At 50.7% G+C, this 26868-nt stretch overlaps 11 protein-coding genes across 11 annotated transcripts; 4 read left to right on the forward strand and 7 right to left on the reverse strand.

The window, feature by feature from the left end:
* The first annotated feature begins 1351 nt into the window (after nt 1-1351).
* CONPUDRAFT_96393 (MFS general substrate transporter) lies at nt 1352-3736 on the forward strand. Its single transcript, XM_007765534.1, has 14 exons — nt 1352-1669; nt 1726-1752; nt 1813-1841; nt 1899-1947; nt 1999-2076; nt 2127-2211; nt 2271-2623; nt 2678-2795; nt 2828-3020; nt 3077-3134; nt 3189-3220; nt 3278-3295; nt 3351-3418; nt 3468-3736. The coding sequence occupies exons 1-14, from the start codon at nt 1434-1436 to the stop codon at nt 3564-3566; spliced, it is 1443 nt and encodes a 480-aa protein (XP_007763724.1). The 5' UTR covers nt 1352-1433; the 3' UTR covers nt 3567-3736.
* Nucleotides 3737-4209: 473 nt separating this feature from the next.
* CONPUDRAFT_79296 (uncharacterized protein) lies at nt 4210-5170 on the forward strand. The gene is made up of 6 exons (XM_007764653.1): nt 4210-4275; nt 4333-4365; nt 4422-4456; nt 4517-4795; nt 4850-4933; nt 4986-5170. The coding sequence occupies exons 1-4, from the start codon at nt 4218-4220 to the stop codon at nt 4562-4564; spliced, it is 174 nt and encodes a 57-aa protein (XP_007762843.1). The 5' UTR covers nt 4210-4217; the 3' UTR covers nt 4565-4795; nt 4850-4933; nt 4986-5170.
* Nucleotides 5171-5280: 110 nt separating this feature from the next.
* CONPUDRAFT_87046 (uncharacterized protein) lies at nt 5281-5774 on the reverse strand (the record flags this gene model as incomplete). The annotated part of the gene is made up of 2 exons (XM_007765470.1): nt 5281-5483; nt 5669-5774. The coding sequence occupies 2 exons, from the start codon at nt 5772-5774 to the stop codon at nt 5281-5283; spliced, it is 309 nt and encodes a 102-aa protein (XP_007763660.1).
* Nucleotides 5775-6156: 382 nt separating this feature from the next.
* Nucleotides 6157-6628, reverse strand: CONPUDRAFT_44000 (splicing factor 3B subunit 5; the record flags this gene model as incomplete). The annotated part of the gene is made up of 5 exons (XM_007764226.1): nt 6157-6204; nt 6251-6374; nt 6427-6448; nt 6501-6524; nt 6583-6628. Coding segments are annotated over 5 exons (264 nt in total), but the record flags the coding sequence as incomplete, so codon positions are not given.
* A 344-nt stretch (nt 6629-6972) lies between these two features.
* Nucleotides 6973-7465, forward strand: CONPUDRAFT_149174 (uncharacterized protein; the record flags this gene model as incomplete). The annotated part of the gene is made up of 2 exons (XM_007765535.1): nt 6973-7003; nt 7056-7465. 2 exons carry the CDS (start codon nt 6973-6975, stop codon nt 7463-7465), a joined length of 441 nt encoding a protein of 146 aa, XP_007763725.1.
* Nucleotides 7466-7778: 313 nt separating this feature from the next.
* CONPUDRAFT_44891 (RNI-like protein) lies at nt 7779-9875 on the reverse strand (the record flags this gene model as incomplete). The annotated part of the gene is made up of 2 exons (XM_007764286.1): nt 7779-9386; nt 9444-9875. 2 exons carry the CDS (start codon nt 9873-9875, stop codon nt 7779-7781), a joined length of 2040 nt encoding a protein of 679 aa, XP_007762476.1.
* Nucleotides 9876-10967: 1092 nt separating this feature from the next.
* Nucleotides 10968-12026, reverse strand: CONPUDRAFT_79302 (uncharacterized protein). Its single transcript, XM_007764654.1, has 5 exons — nt 11971-12026; nt 11774-11862; nt 11612-11720; nt 11078-11550; nt 10968-11014 (listed from the first exon to the last, which is right to left on the reverse strand). Exons 2-4 carry the CDS (start codon nt 11817-11819, stop codon nt 11487-11489), a joined length of 219 nt encoding a protein of 72 aa, XP_007762844.1. The 5' UTR covers nt 11820-11862; nt 11971-12026; the 3' UTR covers nt 10968-11014; nt 11078-11486.
* A 747-nt stretch (nt 12027-12773) lies between these two features.
* CONPUDRAFT_44618 (ATP binding protein) lies at nt 12774-15439 on the reverse strand (the record flags this gene model as incomplete). The annotated part of the gene is made up of 13 exons (XM_007764265.1): nt 12774-12874; nt 12930-13021; nt 13081-13544; nt 13598-13764; nt 13818-13892; nt 13944-14034; nt 14083-14324; nt 14375-14558; nt 14631-14711; nt 14763-14971; nt 15020-15131; nt 15180-15260; nt 15311-15439. 13 exons carry the CDS (start codon nt 15437-15439, stop codon nt 12774-12776), a joined length of 2028 nt encoding a protein of 675 aa, XP_007762455.1.
* A 195-nt stretch (nt 15440-15634) lies between these two features.
* Nucleotides 15635-21118, forward strand: CONPUDRAFT_134435 (patatin-domain-containing protein). The gene is made up of 21 exons (XM_007765537.1): nt 15635-15735; nt 15786-15883; nt 15939-16172; nt 16231-16906; nt 16960-17787; nt 17851-18051; nt 18101-18259; nt 18311-18596; nt 18649-18669; nt 18716-19247; nt 19300-19341; nt 19394-19636; nt 19692-19895; nt 19948-19977; nt 20038-20152; nt 20202-20276; nt 20326-20339; nt 20387-20443; nt 20494-20624; nt 20679-20754; nt 20809-21118. The coding sequence occupies exons 1-21, from the start codon at nt 15657-15659 to the stop codon at nt 20989-20991; spliced, it is 4284 nt and encodes a 1427-aa protein (XP_007763727.1). The 5' UTR covers nt 15635-15656; the 3' UTR covers nt 20992-21118.
* A 318-nt stretch (nt 21119-21436) lies between these two features.
* On the reverse strand, nt 21437-23797 carry CONPUDRAFT_69445 (uncharacterized protein; the record flags this gene model as incomplete). The annotated part of the gene is made up of 4 exons (XM_007764516.1): nt 21437-21977; nt 22004-22585; nt 22710-23387; nt 23451-23797. The coding sequence occupies 4 exons, from the start codon at nt 23795-23797 to the stop codon at nt 21437-21439; spliced, it is 2148 nt and encodes a 715-aa protein (XP_007762706.1).
* An 864-nt stretch (nt 23798-24661) lies between these two features.
* Nucleotides 24662-26785, reverse strand: CONPUDRAFT_161747 (fumble; the record flags this gene model as incomplete). Its single annotated transcript, XM_007765538.1, has 7 exons — nt 24662-24968; nt 25027-25120; nt 25180-25241; nt 25306-25537; nt 25590-26520; nt 26584-26643; nt 26702-26785. 7 exons carry the CDS (start codon nt 26783-26785, stop codon nt 24890-24892), a joined length of 1542 nt encoding a protein of 513 aa, XP_007763728.1. The 3' UTR covers nt 24662-24889.
* Between the last annotated feature and the right edge of the window lie 83 nt (nt 26786-26868).

Below are 26868 nucleotides of genomic sequence, written 5' to 3' on the forward strand. Positions count from 1 at the left end.
TTACCTATGCTTTATAGTCATGATGGTTCGTCACTGGTTCGTCAAACCCCAAATATATTCTACGACCTGGCTGATTTGATAGCGGTTTATTGCAGGGAATACCCGCGAGGAGAGTGGGTTCGATTTTACTTAGACTGCGGTTTATTTCACCTCGCGTTTCAAGTTGGAATGCTTATAAGCTTCCTGCGACTATCATGATAGAGCTAGGAAGCTTGAGGCAGGTCTTGCGCCAACGCAAGCTGATGAATAACAATTACAATACCGTAAAACAGCTAATATTAAAGATCTGACAGCTAAGTCTCAGGATGACTGCGGCCGCGAGGCTTATCTGCCTTCCATGATATCTTGCCCTCTGGTTCTTGCAGCCCTCAAGCATGCATACTTAGTATGCCTTGAACGCCCGACATATCTTTTGTGGTATTGAGAGATGATCGATCATATCCTCGGTACTGTGATCCCACGTCAGAATACACACCCACGTCAGGATGCACACTTCGCTTTCTAGCCCGTTTCCCGTGCAAAACTCTCAAAGTAAATTCATGACAATTATGTTTGGATCATATTCAATGTGCCATAACGTTTGTAGGGCCGGGTAACATCTGGATGACGAGCTACGAGTACTAGAAGGTGAAAAATGGGCTACTTTGAAAAAATTTAGAGCTTTATCAAACTTTACGCACTCATACAGTTGCGCTATACAGCTTGAATAGGCCAAGGGTGCTAAGTACGCCTCTTGAGCTGACTTTAAGATACAATTGGGCATATCATAAGGGCAGGAGCTCTCTATAACTTCAAATAGCTGAAGAACTCGCTCTCGGGATGTTATCACGCCCAATAGCCACCGTAACGCCGTTAGCGACACGCGATTAATGAACCCGTATTCCCTTTTTGGGGCTCGCCTAAGCCGCCTTCCTTCCCAATTTGGCGTGAACCACCGCCACCGGAAGCATTACAAGCCGTGCATTCTGACGTGGGTCCCCGATAACGTCCAAATTCACCGATCCTTGAATCAAGAGGGATCCCGCAACTTTGACACTTCAGGGGTTTTTTGGATGAGAGCTTATGTCCGGACGGGTTTCCAAACCTAAATTTAGCACGATTGCATGTCTCAAAAATATTCCAGGCATTTTAGAAATTTGGCCGTGTATTCTGACGTGGAATCACAGTACAGTCTTTGTTACGAGTTGTCAAGCAAGTTCTAGTAATGCCGCATTATGGTCTTGATACACAGGGGTGGGAAAAGCCGCAAGGAGTTTCAAGTGTTGGGGCTAAAGATGAAGCGGAGGGCGCCTATAGTGTCTGACCAAATACCATGCTGAAAATCAAGACCATGAATCTCTGCCCGCATCCTCATTCAGGCCCGTATCCGAGGTGCTACTTAAGGCCCAACCTCAGTCCTTCGCAGTCGTAGATTCCTCCTTCGGTGTCTTCTTATGTCTTCTGCAAGATCGTCTGTTGAACCCTTCCCGGAAGCTCGGCTTGAGAGAGCAAGTGAGGCGCATCCGGATGACGAGAAGGCAGTCACCCCCACGCCCTCGGAAAAGGATGCCGAGCAACGCACTGTGGTAAACCAGGCGCCGGGGACACCATCTCAGGTCGAGTCGGGGAAGGCTCCCGGAGTCGAGTTCCCCGAAGGAGGTCTGCAAGCGTATTGTACTGTACTCGGCGCGTAAGCGAACCCGTTATCAAGCAGTGGAACCGCTGAGACGAGCTTTTCTTGGGTAGCTTTCTGACGCAATTCACCTTCTTCGGGTGCGTGTCTTCACAATGATCATCACGATTTGTTCCTTACCGCACGCTTGCCGTGTTTAGATACACAATGTCGTATGCGGTATATCAAGGTAAATCTACTGTTCGTACACACTTTCCGAAGTATACGGCAACTCACTGGCATCTAGAGTACTATACCAAAGTATACCTTACCAACGTCTCCGCATCTGCTGTGTCGTGAGCAATTTTTAGCTATTCTTTTGTTGAATTTCATCTTACTTGGTTCAGATGGATCGGGAGTGTTAATCTTTTCCTTGGGTTGGCCGGCGGTGTATTTACTGGGCGGTTGTTTGACCGAGGCTACTTGTATGCACGTTTATATGTGCCATTCAACGTCTCTCTGACTCCGTCATCAGCTATGTGCTCATGTACAGCGGGTGTGCGCTGGAGATCTTCTGTATGTTCATGCTGTCATTAACAAAACCTGGACAGTATTACCAGGTTTGTCGCATAATGCTTGGAGCCTCCCAGTCTGACCTTTGGTCGACCTTTGGTCATAGGTCTTCCTCGCACAAGGGGTAGGTCTTGGCATGGCCTGTGGTCTAACGTACATCCCGAGCATTGCTGTCATCGGACATTACTTCAGACGGAGACGATCCCTGATGCTCACCTTCGCGGCTATCGGGTCTTCCCTGGGTGCTACCGTTCATCCTATCATGCTGAATAACCTTATCAACGGTCCTTTGGGCTTCGCCAACGGTGTCCGAGCCTCTGCCGGCCTTATCACGGGCTGTACAGTTCTGATCTGCGCTCTGATGCGGACGAGATTGCCACCCTCGTCGAACGCGGACAGTTATGCCAAGGTCCTGAGACACAGCTCACGAGACGCTGCTTACTTGGCTGGTGTGATTGGGTGAACACTCTGTTCTAGTGGCATCAACTGAGAAAAGCTAATCTATACTATCAGGGTTTTCTTGATCGCCACCGGCTTCTTCTATCCCATATTCTACATACAGTTGGATGCAACTGAACATGGTCTCAGTGAACACTTCTCGTTTTATTCGGCTAGTCCACTCCATTTATTCGTTTTAGTTAACCGCGCTAACCTTCCATGCAGGTTGTCATCCTGAACGGCACCGGTATCATTGGCCGTTTTCTGTCTGGGTTTATCGCCGAGTGGATTGGCGTACCGTATGCCATTATGACAGCAGTATTTGGAAGCGGCGTCATGATTTTTGGGCTCATCGGCCTAGCCGGCATTGCTAGCACTGTGGTGATCGGCATTATCTACGGTTATTTTGCTGGGATGTGTAAGTTTGCATGGTCTTCAAAGGAGGGTGTTTACTAAACTGTCTCACAACAATAGACATCGCACTCCTTGCACCTATGTTCGCTGGGCTGTCTCCCACTCTCAACGAGATGGGGTGAGTGACGGCGGCCTTCTCTGACGTTAATGAGATTGACGGCTTGCTTTTCAGAGTTCGCATGGGCGTTGGTTTTGGTATCGCAGGTGAGGTGTTATCTTTGTTGTTCTACTCATTGGCTTACAAGCACTGGCGTTCCGCAGGCTTGGGAGGTTTGATCGGTGAGGGTTTCCACTGATATAGTAGATTTGCACTTGAAACTCAAACATATTGCAGGCTCTCCTATCTCTGGTGCATTGCTGGGCCCCCAGTATATCTGGTGGAAAGGCTCTGTTTTCAGCGGGGTGAGTGCGACCTCAGCGTTTTTTGTGTATAGACTCTGAACCCAAACAGATATTCGTATTCGCAGGTCTCTGCTGCCTCGTTTCCATGCAACTCCGTCTGCTTGCACGGAAACGGCAAGCAGCGGAGAAACTCGGTGCTTCAACCTGAGAATGTTTTCTCAAAGTTGCTTCTGGGCTAAGGATGTTTCTGCTCATAAATCATCCCTGATAGAGTCGTGCTCTTCAAGTGGTTTGTTGATTCCACACTATAGATGATTTTGTAGCCATGTTTTGCAATTCTTTCGCTATAAGATGGACTCTTGTTGTCCAGCATTCTCGGATGATCGGTCTGACTTGTAATAGTTGCCGGCGACAATACTCGATCTCAGGGCTGATCGCGGCTCTTTTTGCTGCTGATGTCTTCTTTCTCCGCGTCGCAACTTGGCAATGCTTCCGGTACTGCGACGGAGTGCTTGATCGCGGCGTCAAGGTAAGTAGCGGCTACGTCTGGCTACGTGTGGTTGAAGCCGTGATGCTATCAAACTTTGTGGCTTCAATGTATTTCAATTGAAGCCGCTACAGTTTGGTAACACATATCTATATCAACATCACCTTCTACTGATTGACTTCCTGAAGTGGATCATATATGTCACATCGTAGCGGCCGTCGACACTATTATTGTGACGACAGAATCCATGCAACCTCTGATCAATGGCCGCTGTGAAGAGACTTTGCAGTATACCGCGAGAGCATATAATATGGGCAAGGGACACGGCATTGATGCGTGGCACAACGACTCCGTTGCTCTTGTAGTACCCTTATGTCTACAGACTATGCCACCATCGCAGCCTCGGCCCGTCAGATAGCGTATTGCTCAAGTGGGTGTTTTTGACGTTTACATCGACGCTCCCGCTCTGGCTAGAACTTCGGTATAGTTGCAGTGACATGTGCTGTGTTTTACGACTATGGTATGCACTGCGACCACGGTTGTTATGTGATCAACCACTGACTTGCTAGGTTACAGGCCACACTTTCCCTCGGGAAGTCGATTTCGTCTGGGTGGGGGCAAAGCCTAAATAGCATGCGTACAAAACCATTCTAACGATGAGAGCGATGTAGACAAAACCTTGGACGCTCGCTTCCATACTGTACCTTGGGGTATGTTGACTCATGGAGAAGACTGTTACATGGTTTGATGCACACTTCATACAGGCAAGATACGTCGGGAATCTACTTCTGTTGTAAGCATGGGTTCTTCAGCGTCATGTTCAAAACACCGAATCTTTGAACGAAATCTCTTAGATGCTACACACTTAGTAAGTTCATTGGCAACTCCTACTTGTTGTAGCAATCGTCTGAGGTATCTGAGTCGTGATGGATACGAGAATGGAACTGCAAGTAGGTGTCGCTTTTTGATCTTAGATCGCAGCACTGACCCTTGCCTTGTCCCAGGGGTATGATGGAATGGATCATCTTTTAACTGTCAAGTACCCTTCAACTTACCCCCTTCCCACCGGCGTAAACCGTTGTACAGTTGTGGGTCAACGTGACGTTTTTCGTCTCGTTTAGTATGCTGACACCAGCATAGCCTTAGGTCTAGGTACTTTTGTCTCTTGGGGCACCCTTGTATACTATGGGACTTTACAAGGTGAGGGCCTGTAGGACTTTGCTGTCTTTCATGCTTAGCCTATCACGGTCCTACTGTAGCAATCATGCAGATGAGGATATACGCCATGTATCAACGATCTAAAGTTATATTGGGGTGTCTCGCTGTCCTCTTCCTTGCAGAGATGGGCATAGTTGCTTCCGGTGTTGCGTTCCGCAGAACTGGACAGGACAGGTAGAGTTCATCTTCGTATCGTGTTGCAAGTAGTCTAACACCCTTACCTGCAGACTTTCTGATCACCTTTTTCGTTCCAACCTGCTGTTTTGAAGCGGTACTCTTTGCGCTCAATATCAGAGCAGCGTTGGTTCACTTCGCAGAGAATCGGCAGCTGGAAGACTGGACTTGGGACACGCTCGTTGGCATCTTGATCCGTGACAATGCCGTGTACTCTTTTACGTGCGTTACCACCACGCTGTTGGACTTAACGGCCATTGATAGCCACTTCTTTCACTATCTAGCGTACTCACTGCGGCGTTGACATTCATTCTCATGTCGATCCTGGCGCCGGTGAGTCAATATTAATCCGTTGGACGGAGGTGCTTGACTAAACTAAATGGTTAGGAGCTGAATATCTCTGTGCCCTTCATGGATTTTGTCGTCATCACCGTCGGTCCACGGCTGGTTCTGAACATTCGAGAGCATCATGATCAAAGGGACTCTGCATTCTTGCCCACAATACAAAGCAGCTTCGTTGCAACTGCTTGCAGTCATGGAGATTCTGTTGCCTTCACTGGAGAGGTCCCTCGGAGATATAAATGGATGTCTAATCAAGACGAATTTACATGAACAGCGTACTGTATGTTCTGCATGTTTGACGACCAAAATGTATCAATGCCTTGGTACCATAACTCGTTGCATCTTGGCGATCAGAGCGCGCGAAAACGCCAAGCAGTCTTCATTAGCCTGTGCCTATAACAGTGTACACAGCCGAGCGGTATACCCTGCCACCCCATACGCATGCTGGACATACACATACCAAATATCATTTGTTCTACTGGAAAGACATAATAAGTCAAGCCTGACCTTGAGTCTCTAGGCTAGATTCTGCCGGATATGTGAAGTAAAAGAGCAAGTAAACGAGTGTCGATGATCCTTAGTCCTCGTCCTTTTGAGGAGGAGGTCCACAAGGCTGAAGCATCCGCTGTGTGATGTCAGCCATGATTCTCTACTGCAATGAGATTCCGTACCTCAGCCATCTCAAACTTCATCCTTCCCATCGCCTGACCGTCAGCGACAGCAAGGTAAGACAGTAGAGTGGGGTGGCCCACGATGGACGACAGGGTGTCGCGGTGCTGGTGTGTCAACCACTCACTACGTCAAAGCGTCAACGTGCAATGCTCTGCATGGAAGAAAGGCAACATACTATTTCGTCAAGTCGGCATGTCCTGCAAACGTATGAGCATGTCCACGAAAGAAGTCTTACCGAAGGAAACTTACCGGTACCAGTATACCGAGCGTGAACTAACAAGGACAGAGTCGGTGAGTGCCGGTAGGCTGAGCTTTAGAAGGCACGGCTTACGATGCTCCAGCTGGGTGTTGGCAGTGTACCTGAGTTCAGAAGACTGCTTCTGTTAGCTTGAAGAATGCCAGTAAGGAGGTCGTCACTGACCATGACGAAGAACGGGTTGACGCTTGTTTGTTACCGGATTCCCTTTGACACCGACCGCCAAAACGCGTCCGAATCGCCCCTGTCCAGCACACGCGTTGAAACGTTACACAAGTGCTAGTCGCCTGTATCTTGATCCACTGAGGATAGGTTTGTATTATACTGGCATCTAACGGATATCTCGAGCCAAGGAGGGTGTCAAACATCAGTTTCACAGGTGCGTACACCCGCTTTAGATAGCTTCCCTTGTGATAGCATGCCTTAGTTGAACACACAGGCACCTATACTGCTCTCGTATCCATCATGGCAAAGCCAGAACCTCCCCAGGAAAAGAGTTCGAAAGGTGTCCTCAGACCACCCGATGGCTGACTGACCCCTTCGCATAGAGCGGACTCCTCTTGACACGCAAGCTGCTGGCCGCTTCATCAGACACGGTGTCACGCAAAGCACTTATGCTCAGTCTACGTCATCTGAAGAGGTCGTTCCTTCAACCTTTGTGCCTGTCAGGGTGACGAGCAAGATGGTGGAACGCTCCGAGTACGAGGATCAGCTAGCAAATGAGAGCAGCGAAGAGGAAGAAGAGCTCAAGATCTTCGATGGAGATGAGGACGAAGAAGAGGTAAGTGAAGATGACGATGGCGACGAAGTAAGTGGCCCAGATGAAGGAGTACGCGAATATGGAGACGACGAAGGAAAGGAAGAACAAACGGGAGCGAAGCGCAGACGGACTTCTAGCGTTTCTCTAGGTATGAGCCTTTATCTTCTCTTTGGCTACCTGACGAATGTTGGCGGTTAGGAGATGTTTCCGGTTCACCCAAGCTGGACGGACACCAGAAGAAATATAAATCAGAACGTTAGACTACCATGGCTCGACTTTCCCCTTTGTTTAGGCCATCGACGATCTGAAGATGTTTACATTTGCTCGCAAGCTGTCTTCAGGCTCGCCAATGCCACAGGCCAGAGTATAGATACATCAAGACTAAATACAGGGATCGTATGACGACGAAGGACAACGAAAAATTTACAAGGAGTCGAACTACAGGGTAAATATACAGACTTTACGAGGGTCAGTTTACGCACACAGGCGAATAATACACGGGCCGCCCATCTTACATGATGGTGCAGCCATCTCGATCAACGGTTTCTAGTACTCCAGGAGTGTTCGTTCCCGACGATCGCCTTCCACTGGGGGACCACCACCGGGTCCGGCCAGGCGGTGATCCCCGCCCTTCCTCTCCATCGCTGTTATTAGTGGAAACCAATTTCCTCGACGACTTCCGCTTCCGCTCTCGCGCGGCTCTTACCGCATCGACCGTTTGCCAATTGTAAAACGACTTCAGGACAACCCTCTTCTCGTCGCATTCATCTTGGCGTTGCGACGGCTTCAAGTTCAGCTCCTCCCCATCTTGTGCATCGAAGTACCCGAGCTTGCGCGCATGCCAGCTCCTCCATCCCTTCCGTGGTCGTGTTGACGCCGATACCTCCTTGACGACGCTCTCTCCAACAGCACGGCAATCAACGACGACGAGCTCGGCGTCGGATAGTTGGCGCGATCGAGCCAGCCGCACAAAATTGCGCAGGACCGAGGCGGAGATGTGTGTACCGTCCGCCTCAAGCACCCGAATCTTTGGGCAGTTATGGATCAAAGAAGAGAATGCCTCGTTCGTAAGGTTCAGTGCATACGAAACGATGAGGTGCTCAAGAGCGTGACCTGACTGCGATGAATCAACGGAGGGGACGCCGGAGGCAGCGTCACCTGGATCAGGAGTGATGCTGGCCAGAAGGACATCGGAGATCTCGTATGCATCCTCTAGATCCAACTTCCTGATCAAAGGTGTCGTCTTAAGTAGTCGAACGAGGCCTTCATCCTTGAGCTCTGGTCCGATTCCAGCTAGTTCTAACAGCTCCAGCTTGGGCATCGTATGTGCAAGGTTTGAACACGCGATGTCCGTTAGCATCACACAGTTCGAGAGGGCAAGATGGCGGATGTTTGTGATGCGTCTGCGGTATCTGCCACCATTTCGCGTATCTCGACCTGCCTCGCGTGCGTTTAGCCAAATGCTGTCCACGCTCTCGTCATCCGCCGAGCATGCTACAAAAGCTTCGAGGGCAGAGTTGTGTAGACTGCGGCAATAGCTAAGATCGAGGACTTCCAAAAGAGGCGCTGACTGCCCGAGGGTTGCAAGGACGTCATCATAGATTCCTGTCATGCCGGATAATCGCAACTCTTTAAGACGGAGCGTGGTCCCGCCAACAGCTGGGCGACAGAAGGACAGCAGCCCGTCCGCATTGATGTTGGGACACCTACTCATATTCAATGATGTCAGGAGTGGGCACGCTGCGAGGACCTGGAAGGTGATGTTCGTCACGGCATCAAGCCCTTTTAAAGACAAGGAGCTGAGTAGAGGTGAGCGGGCGAGGATTTCGTGGATAGCACGAGCATCCAGAATAGAGCAGCCCTGTAAGTTAATTGCAGTGAGCTGTGTGCAGGAGTATGGGTCGCGGGGAGTAAGCTGTAAGCAGAGATTTTCAGCAACTCCAGCTAGGGTTGCTGGCGTCAGGCTTGTGTGCCCAGCAAAGTCAATATTCCTGATGAACGATCCAGCACTTTTTGACAGACGTAAGAGAACTGGAGCAGGAAGTTTGGGGAAGGCACAAAGATTGACACCAGTCCATAGTTGACCGTCAAAGACAAGGTCTCGCCATGCCTTCGAGACCTATTGAGGATGAGTGAGCCAATGGTTTACCTTCTACCGGGTGTCTGTCTGGCTTACTCTGCTAAACTTCACCAGTTCTCGGGTGCCCCTGTCCCTGCCCACCCACTTGTACCTGGAAGTTGCTGCCTTGCTTACCGTCCACCGACCCTCTCGTTTCATCAGCTCGTGGTCTGCCTCATGCAGAGTAACCAAGGACGACAGAACCTGAAGTCTGAGTTCTCGAGGAAGGCATTCATCAAACAAATTAAGAATTACGAAGGGCAAAGGGGCAAAGGTGTCGAGGTCGGTCGCAGGGATGATGTCGAAGACGGATGGAGTGATAGGGGCAGAATGCGAGCGGCCCTTGCCCTTGAGGCTGACGTGATAATCAGGGCGACCTGCGCGGGAAGGACCAGCGTCTATCTTGTCCAGCGTCACAACGCCGTCAAGATCGAGGTCAAAATAAGAAGATGGAGGCCCGTCGCACTTGAAACCCGATTTCCATGGCATGAAGCAGTTTCCCGGACTTGCAATGGGTGCCTCATTCGATTGATTTCTTTCGAGAGTCGAGGGTCCATTGTCTGTGCGATTCTGGAAGAGTCTACGAGCTAGATTGGAGGTTGCCTTCGCTGGTCCAAACTTAACTTTAGTTTGGGAGGTAGAGGGTCCGACATCTGACCGAACGGAATGGATGGAGAGATTGGACAAGGAGCGACGTCGTGAGGGAAGGCGACGTAGGTGGAGTCCGGATTCTTCGTAACGCTGTTGAATATAGTCGATTGTGTCAACTCGGTGAGGCTGTGGAGGACTCGCACTAGCACTGAACAAAGACAAGCTAGTAGATGTGTAGGAGCCATATGAAGATGCCCCGGGGGTCGAGGAAAGCTGACTGGGTGATGGCCAATCTACTCTTCCGTAACCCAGTTCCGTTGGCGAGAATGACAGAGGTGGTAACGTTGGGGGCACTTCAACTTCTTTGCCTTTGGGAGAGGAAGACGAGGACGGTAAGTTTGCCTCCTGCCGTGAGCCCTCACTATCATTGAGTAACCAAGAGGCCGGGTCATCTTGACCACTCGGAAGCTCGGGATGGTTTTGGGAGGAAGTGGATAGCGTTGGGTTAAATGGCTTATCAGGCCGATTCCAGCTCGGAGGCTGGCCTGCAGAGGTAGAAATGCGCATCGGACGAGCGACAGCTTTCCCCTTTGCTACGGTACGTGTCGCCTCGTTTTCGAGCATGTTTTCTGCTGTTAGGTCGAACTGCATGGGATGCTCTCGAGTACATGACGGCTTCGAGGGTCCGGGCTGAGACATGGGGGATAGAAGGGAAACAGGTTGGAGAGCGTCGTTGTGCTGAACAGGTCCTGAAGAGCTGGGGAGCTCGAGATGGAAAATTTGGTCGTGGTCGTTATCGATGCCTGCTGGTGTATGTGCCATAGCAGCAATGTTGGAGCAATGTGCCAGTGGTTGTGGCAATTCACGCTTATATTGGAAATGCGATCGGGAAGATGGTCGAGAGATAAGATACAGGTCAGCTAGAGATAAAAGAGAGAGGGGAGAGAAGACTTGATTCAGATGGGACAGGGACGGGGGTGAGCTTGGGGCTAGCGAGATGACCTGCACCAGCTAAATGCAGAGACGGACCAGCGGGCCTACCATCGGAAAGAGGTCCCGGCATCTATGAGACCATGGCTGACATAGGGGTTTGTCCTCACCTGTCTATACCCCACCGCGTACGAATTTCCCACGCCATCATGGACACATGCCTGTAGTGCTTCCAAGTCGCGATGTCATCATATGCGCCCCCGCCGTGAGCATTATTACCCCCTGCTTGTTTGCAAACAAAATTATATCAAAGAACGACTATCGACGTGAATACGTTGGAATTATTGATCAGCAACACAACCCCGGACGACAAAGAAAATGTTCCAAAGGCAGGCAACAGGCCTGGAAAGCAAGACGAAGTACAGACAGGAAGCAACGTTTTATCAATAAGAATAGAGCATGCAAACACTAGTCAAATTCAAAGATCGGCAAGGACACGGCGCAGCTCTGAGCTCGCCAAGGGTCAGTCGAGCGTCAGCTGGGCATGAGGCAAGGGGGCATGCACGGCTTCGACCACAATCAGGCAGCTGTAGCACGGGGGTTTTCTTTCGCGGTTTTCCAGTTGGACGTTGCTAGCTTGAACCTGTCGACAGGTGAGAGAAAAATCAGCATATGGGATACGGCAACTGCGCGTATCACCGTACCGTTCCTGGTGGGACATTTCCGGGTCGGTGTCCTTCAGGCGAGCCATCTCAGACTGCATGAACTTGTTGAACGCGCTCAGCTTCTTCCTGCCTCCACCACCCGAGGACTCTGTCGACGGTGTCAACCGGTTTCAGTGGCTCTCCTTAGGCTTTGTTACGTACTGGTCTTCCTGGCAGGCTTCTCGGACGCAGCAGCTTTGGGTGCCATACTGAGGATTAAGGCAGGCTAGAATATAGGCGGGAGGTCCAAGCTGTAACCATCGAGCGTAGCAGCGGCGGGAGCAACAGACGCAGAACGAGGAGGAGCAGCCAATGTCAGGAATTTAGGGGGACACATGAAAGAAATATCCGGAACGCACTATGGGGAGAACGAGCGTTCTGGATCAAGGAGGGCAGAATGCCAGCAAGGACGTGGTCTGGGGGAGAGAGTAAAAGTTCATTTGGGTTCGAGTATGGGCGGACCTTATACTTGAGTTCTTCGTAAGTCGTTGACAGCCTGCTAAGGGCTCGCGTCAGCGGACTCACGACACCGCCATGCTCTACGTAATTTCCCTTCTAACGGAGCCATGTCCTCCTGAGGGGCTCTCGCATGCAATTTCCATTTTTTGTATTGTTTCAATTTTGGCCGACTCAAGCACTCATGACCGCCTTCAAAATGAGTCCGCATGCGACATGTGCCGGCCTCCCTGATTCTGAAGCTTATCGGAAAGCCTTTGGAGAACACGGCAAACTGCGACCTTCCCCCCCTGACACCGCTAGACGGTGATTGGTAGCTAATTGGGCAGAACACCAGCGAGCACAAATGCTCGCTTTGAAATGATATCCATCGGTAGCGAAATGAGACCGCCTATGTCTAGTATTAGTTTTAGGTCTGGGAACCGTTGAGCGTTTATTCTGCTCCGGCTTGTGCGTTCCCTCAGGCAACGAGACATGGACTTCGAAGACGGAGGCGCGTAAAGTCGGACAAACAGACGCGACGCGTCTCGCTGATTTGCCCCTTTCCGGAATCTTTATTCCTAAAAGCGATCTAATGCGGCTCTGCCCTCATACTGAAATGTCTCAAATCAACGCCAAAACTCCGACGTAACGTAAGTTAGTGATCGTGATAAGACCGTGTAGGAGCATGTTTCGTGTTCCACCGAAACGCGCGAGTCGTAAGTAGCTATCTACTAGTCTCTTTTGTCCGGGAGTCAGCGCCTGCGATGCTGTCGATCAAACTCTTGCCACTGATGATGCTCGTAGTTGCTATGAGAAACTTGCGGCCTTTGTAAAACCATGAGCGCATTTCCACCAAGGCTATATACGAAAAACGCTTTACCTCGATTCTGCCGGCTAACCCATCGGAGAGCGGCAATTTCGGTATAAGTACACCCGCCCAGGAAGAAAACCACCGTCGTGGTCGTTTGATCGCTGCCACGGACTGACAGCCTATGAATGCATGACACAACTTGAGAAGGTTCATGGGAAACTTACGTAGAGACGTAACGGATGGGCTGCTATTGACATTCCCAGCCTTGGGTGTGATGTCCACGGTCTCGCCGGGAATCTGCGCAAGTGTGTCCTCAAACCCTTTCCAACCTAGAATCGGATGCGCGCGAAGATGTTTCTCGGCATTCGCTTTCCCGTTAGTGTCACCATCCGCCGGAGGAGCTTTCTCTGCTGGATTACTGATGACGCCGCCTTTCTGTGCTACGCACTGCACGAGGCGCACACTGATGGGTGCATATCCAGAGTACACATAGCTTATGTCATTCTCCACTTCTTCTATGGCTTCAGGGCTGTCGTCAATAAGGAGCCTCAGTGATTTGCGGACTGCGGCGAAAGGTAGTTTGCTTGGAGGATCTGAAGAGGGCGGAAGAGGGACTGGGAGGACCGCAGATAGTGGATGGGCAGACAACGAAAGAAGCAAGGGCAAGTAATTATAACCGAAGGCCTGGACAAAGTTCTTTAAACTGTTCTTAAAATGGCATCGGAATGTTATCGTACCTGCAGAATCTCGCGCTTGATGCTTTCCAGTGCTTTGGTTTTGATTCCTCCTGTCGTGAGACTGGCTAGGCAAAGCAAGCGAATAATGGTTTGCATGTCGGCGCCTTGCGCTATCAATTCTTCAATAGCGTTGATCTGCTTCGTTGTCTCGTAAGAGGCCAAAAGATCTGCGGACATCTCAGTACAGAACAGACATCTTTCCTTCAGTCATATATCTTACTCTGTTGGATCTCAAGGGACTTGTTGAACAGCTCGGTTCGCGTGTGAGAGACGAGCATTTCCGAGAGACCAGTATCTGCACAAAGTTAGCTTTGGCTGACCACGCAGAATAAAATAGAATGTTCACGAAGCCTCAGGGCCTGATGCTCTGTCTGAAGCCCCCCTAGTTTGCCGACGAAATCACGCAGTTGTGCGACCGTTTTCGCTTGGAGCCGGGCCTGTATTGGTCATGAAGACTATGTTCAGCATCAACCTCGTAAACATACTTTGTAATCCTCGTCTAATCGATGTGCCACTTTGTTCAATCGTTTGCCGACGGAGGAAAAGTTCAAGTCCCGCAGCTCGGCAAAGAGAGGGTCAGTTGCGGGTGTAAGATGATGCTTCTTGGTTTTCTCGTTGCTGACTGGGGTCACATTGGATGCAGATGTAGAGGGTAGCGCCGCACTCGGGTTGGATGGATTCGGAGCATTAGGTACGGTTAGTAAACTCAAAGGTATTTCAATATGTGCTGTGCAAGAGAAGCTTAGGATCAGGGTAACTTAGAGGATAATAGCTCACAGTTCTGGATGCCAATAACTTCGTCAACAAGACCCTCGTAGGTGAGTTGAGTAAGGAGGGGAGTGATCATGTCAACGTGTCTGTCCAGGATGATGAGCGAGTCGATTGGTGCAGTAGCAGCAGATGGATCTGGTTCCAAAGTCCCTTGTTCAGGCAATGATCGGGTTAACAGAGTAGCTAGCCGCTATCATCTGAGTAAGTGCTTCGCCGCTTGAAGTCAGAAAAGACATACCGCGGCATAATTGCCTTTGCCCACTATGCGAGGGAATGGCCCGTAAAGTTTCTGGAGCGTAACCAATGCCAAAGCAGAGCTATACACAGCAGTTTCATCGCCATCCTGGAGGATTGTTTAGTGTGGTAGCTGAATGCTTCCAGGGAGCAGACCCACGACCCATAACTCCTTGAATGCGTTTTCGTTCTCCAGAGACACGACGTCATCAGCAATGGGAATGAACTGGAGGTTGTATGTGGAAATGTTTATGTCTCCCAAGACACCCTCTTCTTCTAGGATGCGGGTCACAACAGTCGACTTCCGTGGCACAAGAAAGAGGTTATATAAGTGCTTTTGGCTCTCGCGTGCATGCCGCTTGATCTGGTCTAACGGAAAGTTCAAGGTGGCCGATCACGAACAAGAATCCGGCTCACCTGCAATGATCTTGACATGTTTGATAGATGGACGGCAGAGGTACACAATGTTTGTGGTACTGGCTGCAAGCGGACCTGCCTCGAGCCAGAACATCTTATCCACTCCATGATTCTTCCGGACGGCATGAGTAGGCTTCAACTAAACACAGGTGATATTTACCTTGAGAGTCGATACTTCAATGACCAGTCCAAGTGGCCCGGCCAGAGAAGGGTCCAGGACGAGAGTCTTTGCACCATTGACCTTGACCCGGCTTGAGCAAGGGATTATGCATGAGATGCAACCGAACTGACCGAGTTAAGCGTATCGATCAAGCTCCGAGTTCCGATATCCCTGAGGACATCTGTGTTGATAGAAGGCTCATGTTTGTCGGTCTGAGCAGCCTGTGGCGCGTTAGAGATTGGTGCAGGTGCAGGTGCCATGAATGGTCAAACGAGCCTTGAACTTGAAGCTTGAGGCCGAGGGACGGAGGTAGGTTGCACAGCCACAACATACATAGTGAGTCCCTACGTCACGTTCGTCGTGCCGGAGCCAATCACGCGCTCGCGTCCAAATCTCCGGTTGAGCCAGCTTCCCTGCCTGTCTGCGGGGGGTCGTCAGCCTCCTCTGCAATATACCATTCACTGTTCACCTTACCCAATGGCCGACTCCGTCACGATGCAGAGCGACGAGCTACACCCGCTCGTGTCGCTACTCTCTGCTTTCTTCTGGGTCATCTGTATGCATTCAGCTTCGGTGCTTACTGACAGACTAACATTGGCAACTCAGTGTGGTTACTGACATGGGTGAAAGCGCTCGTAGCTTTCATAACGATATCAATACCTCGTTTCATTTACTTCGTCTTGTCGTACTCTATGACTTTGACGGTATGTGGCTTGTCCGATGTCCAAAAATAAAGCTAAATGCCTCGATATCCACTAGCTTAACTTCTGGTCGTTCGCCATTATGTTTGTGCTTTCTGCAGTCGCTTTAAACTACTTTATTCGGTTCCGCTACCTGAATGTCTACTCTGACCTCAAGGAACCACCTCTTGTCAAGCCAGATGTTAACGAGCTGCATCCTGACGTAAACACAACTGAGCCTCCGCCGGCGTTCCACAACTATCTCGACGACTTCCTACAAGCAGTTCGAGTATTTGGTTTCCTAGAGAAGCCTGTGAGTAATCCTCGCCACTTTAAACGCGTGTTGTGTACTCATCGTTGTACTGTTGCAGGTCTTTCATGAACTTGCGAGACATTTACAAACCAAACGGCTGATAGCCGGAGATAGCATATCTATGGATCAAGACAGGAGCTTCTACTGTGTTGTGGAAGGCAATGTTCAGGTCTTTGCCAAGACAGGCCAGGCTATACGTCAAAACGGATCTTGGGAAGAAGACGACATGAACGGGTATCAGCTCATTAACGTAGTTGGCAATGGAGGCACCCTCTCGAGCCTTTTCAGCATTCTGAGCCTCTTCACAGAGGATATACCTATGACGTGGCGCGACGACATCAACTCGGATATAGCGAGCGAAAGTGAGCACGTTTCAATGCCTCCTCGCTCTCGTGGTACGAGACATAACTCCGATGTACCGAAATTCGATCTTGATGACATTCCTCCTTCGAATCCACGACGGTCACATGCACCAAGTGTATCAGGTGTATCTGAAGCTTCTGTATCGACAGCGCATCCTTTTCATTCGCCAGGCTCACAGAAAACATTTTCTTTCCAAACTGCGTCATCACACCCATCTGTAGTCACACCCCCTGAGGATGACCCCCCTTCTCAGGTTCATCGAGGAATCGTCGCGCGTGCTGCAGAGGATACTACTTTAGCTGTAATTCCAGCTGAAGCATTTCGTCGTGTCACCAAGAAGTTCCCGAAGGCCACTGGGCACATTGTTCAAGGTACGTGCTACAGTCCGAACAGAACTTCCGCCATACTTACACCTTTTTTCCAGTCATCCTCACGCGCTTTTCTCGTGTGACGTTCAATGCGGCTCATAAGTATTTGGGGCTGACTACGGAGGTACTACGCACGGAAAAGGCCATCAATGAGCTTGCCTGTCACCCTCTTCCTGCCTCATTCTATGAAGGCGGCGGTCTGCATCTCCTCCGACAGCGTTTTCATGATGCTGAAATTCATGATTCTGACTCCGAGAGCGAATATTTTGGTCGCTTCACCTCACCATCGCCTCTTGAGTCTTCTGTTCACCTTCAAAGTACTAGTGACTTTACCTCTCAAGAGAAGCTCACAGGCAGCCCTGTGTCGTTTCCCGCCCTGCAAATGTCCCCAGCGGCGCGAACCCCTGCACCGCGAGCTTCAGCTTCTCGACATCAAGTTCAGGCTGGAGACTTGCACACGAGTGCGCAGAACGATATCTATCGATCCATGACTCGTTCATTCAGTGTCCTGAACACTCCTCGTATCCCATCAACCAATATGAACCCACCTACTTCTCGACTGCCTTCAGGTGATGAGTTCGATCTGCGAGAAGAAGTTATGTCTTGCATAGCGAAGTCAATTGGTTTGCTTCAGCCCCCTATGAGCGGCATAGAATCTCCAGCTTTGCCGCCGTTTGATCCTAACCGATCACCGGGAGGGACTTTACCATCGCCATTCGGCTCCCTCTCCCTATTGGATTCAGTCAGCGTCAGTGACTCTGCATCTAGCTTTACGACAGGCTCCACGAATACTTCCTCCTACATGAGCGGACTGGATAATGAGGTCGAAATACTATACTTCTCGGCGGGATCCACGCTCGTTAAGGCTGGTGAAAGAAACACAGGTATGAGTCCACAATGCAGACTCGATCTCTTCGTATTAACCATGTTCTGCCTGGTATTACCAGGGCTTTATTACGTGATTGAGGGCTTCTTGGACATTTTGCTTCCTGTAGACGAAAACAAAGCCCCCATTCCGACCCATGCAAAGAACCATGAATCTGACTCAGACTCGCTGTTCACAGCCGAGCCGAAGCCGGAAACGGAAAGCACTAGCGATCGCAAACTTCTCTTTACCGTGAAACCAGGTGGAATTGCTGGTTATCTGGGTAGGTGACCTTGACGCTTGGCCGGGTGATTTGCTGAAGTCCTTTCCAGCATCATTGTGCGGGACTTCGTCCTACGTTGACATACAAGCTAAGACTGATACTTATGTCGGGTTTTTGTCGGCGGCGGCCCTCGAGCGTTTGATGGAAAAACGACCTATTGTTTTGTTAACGTTGGCTAAACGTCTTATCTCACTGCTCTCTCCCCTCGGTACGCTTCTTCACGATGTAGTCTTCTTGCTTTCCTGACGCCTGCCGTCAGTTCTGCAGATTGATGCCTCCCTTGATTGGATGCAGGTCAGCGCAGGCCAGGTTTTATGGAGGCCCGACGATGTCAGCGACAGTTTTTACATCGTGATCAACGGTCGTCTTCGTTCAATATCAGAGGAGGGCCGTAAAACCACCATCAGAGGCGAGTTTGGTCAAGGTGATACAGTAGGAGAGCTCGACGTCATGACTGGTTCTCCTCGCACGACGACGGTCCATGCTATCCGTGATTCTGAGCTGATCAGGATGCCTCAAACTTTGTTCAATGCGATCTCTTCAAGGTACGTTGACATTGTCTATTGGGATTTCCCTTACTCAGGCGGCGTTTTACAGGAATCCTCAGACTACTGCTCAGTATGCTCTACTCACATTCATTTATTCCACAGCTCACACCCTGCAGACTGCTGAAGATGATTGCCTCTCGCATTCGACGTGAAGTTGACTCGGCACCTAACGTGACAACCAGGAATACTTCTGCAGAACTAGGGAAGAATAACACCAACCTCAAGACTGTCGCTGTGCTCCCTGTTTCCCGAAGCGTACCCATTGATGTCTTCGCTCGCAAGCTGAAAGCATCCCTCGAGGGCATTGGAGCACGGACTTCTCTTCTGAACCAGGCTTCGGTATCGACTCATCTCGGACGGCATGCCTTTACCAGGATGGGCAAGCTAAAAGCTGCTGCATGGTTAGCCGATCAGGAGCAGCGGTACCGGATCGTTCTTTATGTCGCCGACTCTCCCGTAAATAGTCAGTGGACACAAACTTGCATTCGTCAGGCAGATTTTGTCATGGTCGTTGGAATGGGAGATGACCCGTCATTGGGCGAGTATGAACGATTGCTACTCACGATGAAGACCACCGCGCGCAAGGAGCTTGTCTTGTTACACCCTGATCGCTCAGTGGTGCCAGGGTCTACTCGCGAATGGCTCAAGGTGCTGTTGCTATACAGTGTTATTCCACCTATCGTTAACAACGAATTCGTAGAGCCGCCACTGGATACATCAACATATACACGTCGAACTCCCTGTAGGTCGCTCCCCGAACTCCCCGACTGTCATTTTGATGTTTTTTTTTGGAGGGGCTGGTCGTACCGATTACAAAACCACCTCCGCAAGTTCAGGATCCCGGCGCAGTCGCCGCATTCAAGAATCTGAAAGATAGAGTGCAAAGCGGCATTCAGAAGTACCGTGGTTCGGGCAGGCACGGCGAATCCCGTGGACGAGCCAACAAGGATGACTTTGCTCGGTTAGCACGAAGACTGTGCGGCAAGTCCATTGGTGTCGTTCTAGGTGGTGGTGGAGCACGAGGTCTCTCTCATCTGGTGATTATGCTATTAGTCGTGTTGATCCATCCTACCATCCTAACGCTTTCCGTAGGGACTCATCCGAGCTCTTGAAGAGCATGACATACCAATTGACTACATCGGTGGCACGAGCATCGGCTCTTTCATTGGAGGTCTGTACGCTCGCGAATGCGACATTATCATGAGCACCAGTCGTGCCAGGCAATTCAGTAGCCGGATGGGCAATGTTTGGAGGATGCTGTCTGACGTTACTTATCCTCTGGTTGCATATACCACGGTACGTCGCCGTCAAATTTACCGGCCCCAAACCCTTCAATGTTATTTTCAAGGGACACGAGTTCAATCGGACAATATACAAGGTAAGATCACGAAAATTTTCGACCGGCACTAAACGGTGGCCAACAACATATTTTGTCCAGGCTTTCTACGATCTCCACATTGAAGACATGTGGCTACCTTACTTCTGTAACACAACAAACATTAATACGTCCTCGATGGAGATCCACGACTCCGGATATGCGTGGAGGTTCATTCGTGCGTCACACATATGAACGGAGTGAAGGGCAACCCTAATTCTTCATAGGAGCATCTATGACGCTGGTCGGTCTCTTGCCACCATTATGTGACAATGGTAATATGCTGGTCGATGGCGGCTACAGTGAGTCATAGTGTATTGCGTTCTGCTGTCATGCTGATGTTCTCTATAGTCGACAACTTGCCTGTAATGTACTTCCTTTTCGTTCGCCATCGTTCACTCATGTCTATCAGGTCGCCACTATGTTCTCGAAAGGTGCAAGCATAGTATTTGCTGCCGATGTCGGATCGGTCAGTGCTCAATCAGACATTTCTCATACTTGCTCAAGGTGACCACACAGATCGACGATAACTCTCCGAGGAACTTTGGCGACTCAGTCTCCGGGTGGTGGCTGCTTGTTAACAGGTGGAACCCATTCTCCAGTGCACGGACTGTGCCTGCAATCACCGAAATCCAGAGTCGACTTGCCTAGTGGGTAGCTTGATCCTCGAGACATACCCTATTATACTTACAGCACATCAACAGCGTGTCTAGCGTACGGACTCTCGAAGAAGCTAAGGTCGCTAGCAGTTGTTTCTATATGCAGATGCCAGTGCAAGAGGTAAGGGCAACCGTCATTTTCGGCTTTTCGGCACTGATCCCAACACCACCTTAGTATGGGACCCTGCAGTTCAGCAAGATTGATGAGATTGAGAAGAAGGGGTATGCGGCTGCCATGCAGTTTTTGGAAGACTGGAAAGACGAAGGGAAGCTCCCAGCTTCTCTTGTCGGCGGCCACGAAGGGGGCAAAGCCGAGACCTCTCGGAAAGGACGATCAGCTAGACGCAACTCTATTTGACACGCTAAACGTGTTGCTCGTCATTGCACATTTACGACTCAATCAGCATGGTGTCTGTTTGGATGTTCAGTTTATTTTTTGGTGCAAGCCACGAAGCTCGAGCGCGTCCGTGACTTGTGTGAAAAGCAAGAAGTACATGTGTACTACAGGCACATAAATATATGAGTATCATGAACATCGTGCGACATGAGACAAGAGGGTGGCAGTATGCTTGGGAACAACAGGGAAATGCATGCATGTGGGGCATCCATACTGACTATGCTTCATGTAAAGATTGCGAATGCGAGATGTCTGTGACTGGGCGCTATCAGGGGCGTGTATAATTAAAGAACAGGGAGGATGTTGGTCACAGTGCTTGAATAATCTACCCAAACAGATAAGCAACCGAAGCTATGATATAAGGAAGGGCTTACTAGAGATACATTACTTGAGATCGATTGTCGAATCAATGCGTAGCGTGCTGGTGGAAGCTAAGCAGGAGGAGTGCGTCCTCAATGCGGACGCCAGAAAATGTGGTCGCTCCCTTAAGCTTGGGAACGTTCACAGACAAGTCAGAAGAAGCTCCGACGTCGGGTATACCGACAGCTTTTGCCAGCTCGGTATAGGCGGCGGGTTCAATGATACCCATGCCCATGGACTCGTGTGCTAGGTTATCGATACCGCTGGCAAACGACCATGGCGTATATCCCCGACCACGTTTAAATGGTGGAGGAGAAGCAGACAAGCCGGAGGATGGTGTCACAGCCTCTGGAAAATCGTCGTCACTTCGTTCATCAACATCCATGTCCAAGCTAGCGTCAAACTCTATGGAATCGTCCTCGCCATACAGCGAAGACGATTCCGAGGATCCTGCGCGAGGATAAGGAGAGCGGACGCCACGGATGTGGGAGTCGTTCCTTCTCATAACGCGCTTGCGCACGGTTTGGCGGACGTTCCTGAACCAGTTAGAAACACGGACAACATCCCTGGGATCATTGAGCAAATTACTGGAACAACCAAGAGATGTGCTTACATTCCACACTCGAGAGCCACTGCACTCCTCTCTTCCAACGACGGGTTGTTAGTGATATACCAGAGACGCTTTAGGGCCTCCAGTTGGCGTGGCTCTGGGCGTGACCGGCGCGAGCGAGACCGCACATCATCGGTGGATCCATTCCGGTGATGCCGTCTGCCATCTTCGGCAAGGAAATCGCGACAATATGGCGTGATGCTTCTTCGAGAACGAGGCGAAGTCGGGGGAGGATGCAGGGGAGGGGGCAATGACGAACGCCTTTCGCCGCGAGGATCAATACCATGACGCATTGGAGAAAACACTTCACCAGCTCGTCGTGGTACAGGTCTGGGAAGTGGTGGGAGGTTACTCAGGGGATAGTTGCGAGCAGAGGTAGGATAGAGGGAGGGGTGGCTTGCAGCAGGAGGTAGAGTGGCAAAAGAATTGGCATGTGCGTCAGCTGCGCGATCGTTTCTCGGCATGTCTTGAGCATCCATGGGATCGTATGGAACAGTCGTTGACTCGAGAGGTGTATCCTTATGCCTCCTGATCTTGGCCTGGCTGCGTTGATTTTGGAACCAGTTCGTGATGCTCTGGTATCGCCTGAGATAATGAGTATATCAGTATAAGCCGATAACGGGGTATTGAATGGAGATGTAGAATGTAGAAGGGAGAGGGGGAAACGCCAAGACGGTGGTTCTGACGGCTGAATCGAAGGAATACTCACAAGCCCGTCTTCTCCGCCAGCAGCTCCCGTTCCTCCCGGCTAGGGTGGGGATTTGCTGCATACGCCTTTCGGAGTTCCTCTGCCTGTTCTGGCAGAGTGCGGGTCCGGGAGTGCTCGCCACGAGGCTTCTTATCACCCAGGCCATCATTTTCTGAGACGAAGCGGGTGTCTTCGTCTGGAGAGTATCGAGGAGAAATAGATGCCTCCATGTGAGAGAAGTGAGGAGAAGTCCGATGTTCCAAATAGGCATTTTCAGAGACGAATCGGTCACCTAGAGGATAGTTCCCTGTTGGACCTGCGAAGAAGGCACCCTGCACACCCCTCGCATGTTCAGTCACGGGAAGATCCTTGTGCACGAGGGCGCGGTCGGCATCTATATAGGGGGCATCTAAATTTCTTGCTTTCTGCCGCCGAGAGGTGTGGGGGTGAGAGCCTAAAGAGAGCTCTTTGGAATGGCGTGGTGGAACAGAGGAGTCGTTGAGGAGATTAGCGATGGATGGTAGGTTGGATGAAGATGCGGACAGAGGCTCTGCAGAATAAGGTGTGTGCCCCGAGCCGGCATCGGAGTTACTGTCCGGCACAGGCTGAAGAGGCTGAGCTGAGTTTGCAGGAGCTCTGTTGCGCTTCTTCGTAGAAGCTCGTTTATTTTGAAACCATGCATTTACCGTTTTAGTCTCCCTAATTGACGGATAGGAAAACCGTCAATCAAGCAAATGTATGGATTTGCAAATGGCCGCTTACATGCCCAGTCGCTCTGCAAGCTCTGTGCGATCCTCCAGGCTTGGGTGTTCGTTCTGGTCAAACAATTCGTTGAGGGCGGCAAGTTGAGCTGGGCTGTGACGATGTCTGGGTTTTTTGGAGGAGGAAGCTTTATCAGAGCCTCCGACGGTGGTAGGTGATTTGTCTGAGGCACCGCTCATCTTTGCCTCGTCTGTAGAAGGGGCCATGTCCACAGGGGGGTTGTGCTGTGAGCTGCGCCCACCGGGAGCGTTGAACGTCGACATTCCGTGAGATGAACCTGATTTGCTGAATTGACGTGCGGAGACAGGAGGAATGAGTGTGGGGGAGGACGGTAGAGAGAAATTCATGGCGACATGACAAAGGGCCTGTATATCGAGTCTGCTAATATCCATATCGGCATCTTTTTAGTGGACTTGTGCTAAATCAGCGACCGTGGGAATAACCGAAACCGAGCACTTTACATCATCGGAGAGGCACAATTTCACCTCTGGACTCTTTGGCCTGCTCGAGACAAGTGCAAGCATCGGGTAGACCCCTATCTGACACAACATAGCCAACATCCATTCAGATTAATATCATGTCTCCGTCCTTAAAATTAATATTGCTCGAGGACACCTTCGAACGATGAACGAGATCCACAGGGCCATGCGGTGCTATCCAATCCACCGAAACCTCTTTATTGCCTGCGTGCCTCATGGCAGCTTTCGACCGCTTATGTCAGGTTCTATTAGATGTCGCCGGCTTACTACTGTCTTGCGACGTCAGTATTGACAACATTCATAGACCATGATCATCACCGCTTCCACTCACTGCCCCTCGGACCCACTATCTACGGACTACAGATTGTCTCGTAGAGTCCTCGGCTATACAGGGCTGCACCTCCGTACTAGACAAGGTTCCACCCCCCGACTGGCCTTGCCCAACACCTAGCATTCTTAATGTCTTATTCGAGGTATATGCAAGGTATATGCAACTTACCGTGCTGTGACCCACCGCTTATTACGGTCTCGGGTGCCAAACCTTGCTAAGTGCGGGCCTTGGATGAACCAATCAGCCGCTTAAATCTCGCCGTACACCGCGGACCATATGCAAGTGTTGCCATAACGGAATCGACCTTGTTGCTACACTGTAGTGCATAGCCTATGAGCTGAGAGCACGATGCGGCAACCAATCACCTGGCTTCAGCAACTCGGATCTCAATCCTCCCAATGGGCATCCCAGTCGTTGATTACTTCCAACCGATTGTAACATATTGGTAACGTACAGCACAACTTCCAATGTGGAACTAGCAGGCTAATAGTACAGTGGAGTTCCAATTTCCCGGGGAACAACCTCAAAAGGATTAGGAATGGAATGATATAAATACATTGGCGCATGTGTATGTGAACGTGGTGACCACAGGATGGCCGGTTCTGACCCTCGTATAGAGTCAATAAAGGCTACGGCCCTTGGGACAAAGGTGATACGCTGTCGACGTCGTCAGTGTCCACATTCTTGATCCAGGCACCAATTGCACCCCTAGCCAGCATGATCAGCTATCAAGGGCAGGGCAATGTGAGGTCCGGGGATAACTTACAAAAATCCTTCATGGCGGAGAAACAATGCACGTTTCGTGCCCTTGCTCCAGAACCGGATTGCGTATGAAAGCGTGGCGATGGTGGCGGCATGCCCTAAGGGTAGAGTATCGAGTAAGAGAGGTGTTTTTAGAGCGAGGCCAGGATTTGCACACCTCGGATAAAGCATCCACCGAAGTAAATTCGGTCCAAGCCATACTTCTCAGCATTCATGTATCTGGACCATTGCGTTGTAAGTTCAAAGCCCGACCAAAATAGTTGACCGCAGGGACAATACTCACGCTATCTGGCCAATGTTATTTGAGACGGCGTACAAGAGACTCTTGCTGATATCCTCGGGACGAAACGAGCCCGGAGTTGGTTCTGTATCGGGCCGGTTCTTGAACACTTTGCCGAAGGAGCTGGCAATCGTGGTGGACTTCAGGCCAAGTTTGCTATAATCCGTGCCATAGATGTCCCCGACCAGCATATCGACGGCAGAGTTGTCACCCTGCTCTGACAGTGACAACATCTCTGTAATAGAATTAGACACGGTCGGACTAGAAGGCAGTAAGCGGCAACATACCGTCAAAGTTCCTAGCAGGTGTAAGCAGACTGAGTAATCCCCAGAGAGTGCCTCCCCCAAGACTGGTACCGCTGATACGCTCAAAAGTGCCATCTGCGTCGACTTTGATGATCGACACTCCAGAACCAATATTGACCAATAAGCACGGAAGATGCGCTGATGGCTCCCCAGGCTCAAACGTCACTGCATACTGCGGTGGGTTTGGTGAGGGCCGCTCAAGGACAGGCTCAGCGGGCGCGCCATCGTCACCATCCTTGAGTGGCCCTCTACTCGTGCCAGGGTGCGAGACCGCTTGGATGAGCTTATCCGAGAAGTAGTACACCTCCTCCGGGATCATCGCCATGAACTTCATGCCTTCGATCAAACATTCCATCTCATCCTCGCGTCGCACCTCTACTACCAGCTCGCCGGCGAAGAGCTCCCCAAACTTGTGTGCGCCTCCGCCGGTCGCAACGACATTGACTCCACGCCGCATCTCCTCGATGGAGACGCCGTTGGCCTTGGCCGAGCGCGTGATGAGGTCGCGGAGGAAGTCAACCAGGTCCGACACACGTTCTGTTTCGAACCGCTCGAAATTGAGAGAGCCACCGGGGAGGTGGTGAACAGAGGTCGTGCGTTTCAAGATTGTCGACCGGAGAAGATCGGTATCAAGGGGATTAGCAGAGCTACCACTGCCGCCGTTCAGGTAATCGCCCGTGCCATTGTGATTGTGCGTTTCAAGGACAAGAGGGGTTAAAGCACCGTTTCGCGTATGCGATGAGCTGGATGGAATGTATGGCGAGGACCGGTTCGGAGAGGGTGGAGAGCCAGGGCTAGGAGTCGACAATTGGCTCGCTGCGCAGCTACTGCCTCGCGTCGCGGCTATCGAGGGAGATGCTGGCGGCTCGGGTGACCGTGTAAAGTACACAACTTTCGCCAGGGAACCACCAATCTATGCACGTCACGCGTGAGTGAAACTGAGGGCGAGGATGGGTACTGGGGCACTTGCATCTACAGCAATGTGGGAGACTGGCTCGATATAGTTGGGGAGGTATATTCCTCGACTGTCACGGGTCTGCGAACCAAAGAAAGGTCATGGCTTCTAAGGCTCTTGAACCGCAAAAGGGGCGCACCTCTGGCGACTCCTCTGTCAGAATGACAGCTCCTCTGGTATTGACATGGATAACGCGTGGGGTAGGGAGCGACGGTCCTGACATGGTTGGAGGTCGAATGTAGCACTTTGAAACCCTACTTGATTAATTGATTGCGCGCACAAGGACGTTGAAATAAGCGATTGGGT

Source organism: Coniophora puteana (assembly GCF_000271625.1).
Source record: "Coniophora puteana RWD-64-598 SS2 unplaced genomic scaffold CONPUscaffold_1, whole genome shotgun sequence".
Classification (NCBI taxonomy): Eukaryota; Fungi; Basidiomycota; class Agaricomycetes; order Boletales; family Coniophoraceae; genus Coniophora; species Coniophora puteana.

Excerpts from the sequence above, each read along its gene's own strand:
- CONPUDRAFT_96393 (XM_007765534.1), top strand. The coding sequence starts at position 1,434 with ATGTCTTCTGCAAGATCGTCTGTTGAACCCTTCCCGGAAGCTCGGCTT. Across the intron at positions 1,670-1,725 it reads TATTGTACTGTACTCGGCGC|CTTTCTGACGCAATTCACCT; the intron begins GTAAGCGAACCC and ends TTTCTTGGGTAG. Across the intron at positions 2,212-2,270 it reads AACCTGGACAGTATTACCAG|GTCTTCCTCGCACAAGGGGT; the intron begins GTTTGTCGCATA and ends CTTTGGTCATAG.
- CONPUDRAFT_79296 (XM_007764653.1), top strand. The coding sequence starts at position 4,218 with ATGTCTACAGACTATGCCACCATCGCAGCCTCGGCCCGTCAGATAGCG. Across the intron at positions 4,276-4,332 it reads TCAGATAGCGTATTGCTCAA|TTGCAGTGACATGTGCTGTG; the intron begins GTGGGTGTTTTT and ends ACTTCGGTATAG. Across the intron at positions 4,457-4,516 it reads GGGAAGTCGATTTCGTCTGG|ACAAAACCTTGGACGCTCGC; the intron begins GTGGGGGCAAAG and ends AGAGCGATGTAG.
- CONPUDRAFT_79302 (XM_007764654.1), bottom strand. The coding sequence starts at position 11,819 with ATGGCACCCAAAGCTGCTGCGTCCGAGAAGCCTGCCAGGAAGACCA. Across the intron at positions 11,721-11,773 it reads GAAGCCTGCCAGGAAGACCA|AGTCCTCGGGTGGTGGAGGC; the intron begins GTACGTAACAAA and ends CACCGTCGACAG. Across the intron at positions 11,551-11,611 it reads GAAATGTCCCACCAGGAACG|GTTCAAGCTAGCAACGTCCA; the intron begins GTACGGTGATAC and ends ACCTGTCGACAG.
- CONPUDRAFT_134435 (XM_007765537.1), top strand. The coding sequence starts at position 15,657 with ATGGCCGACTCCGTCACGATGCAGAGCGACGAGCTACACCCGCTCGTG. Across the intron at positions 20,625-20,678 it reads ATCCAGAGTCGACTTGCCTA|CGTGTCTAGCGTACGGACTC; the intron begins GTGGGTAGCTTG and ends GCACATCAACAG. Across the intron at positions 20,755-20,808 it reads TGCAGATGCCAGTGCAAGAG|TATGGGACCCTGCAGTTCAG; the intron begins GTAAGGGCAACC and ends ACACCACCTTAG.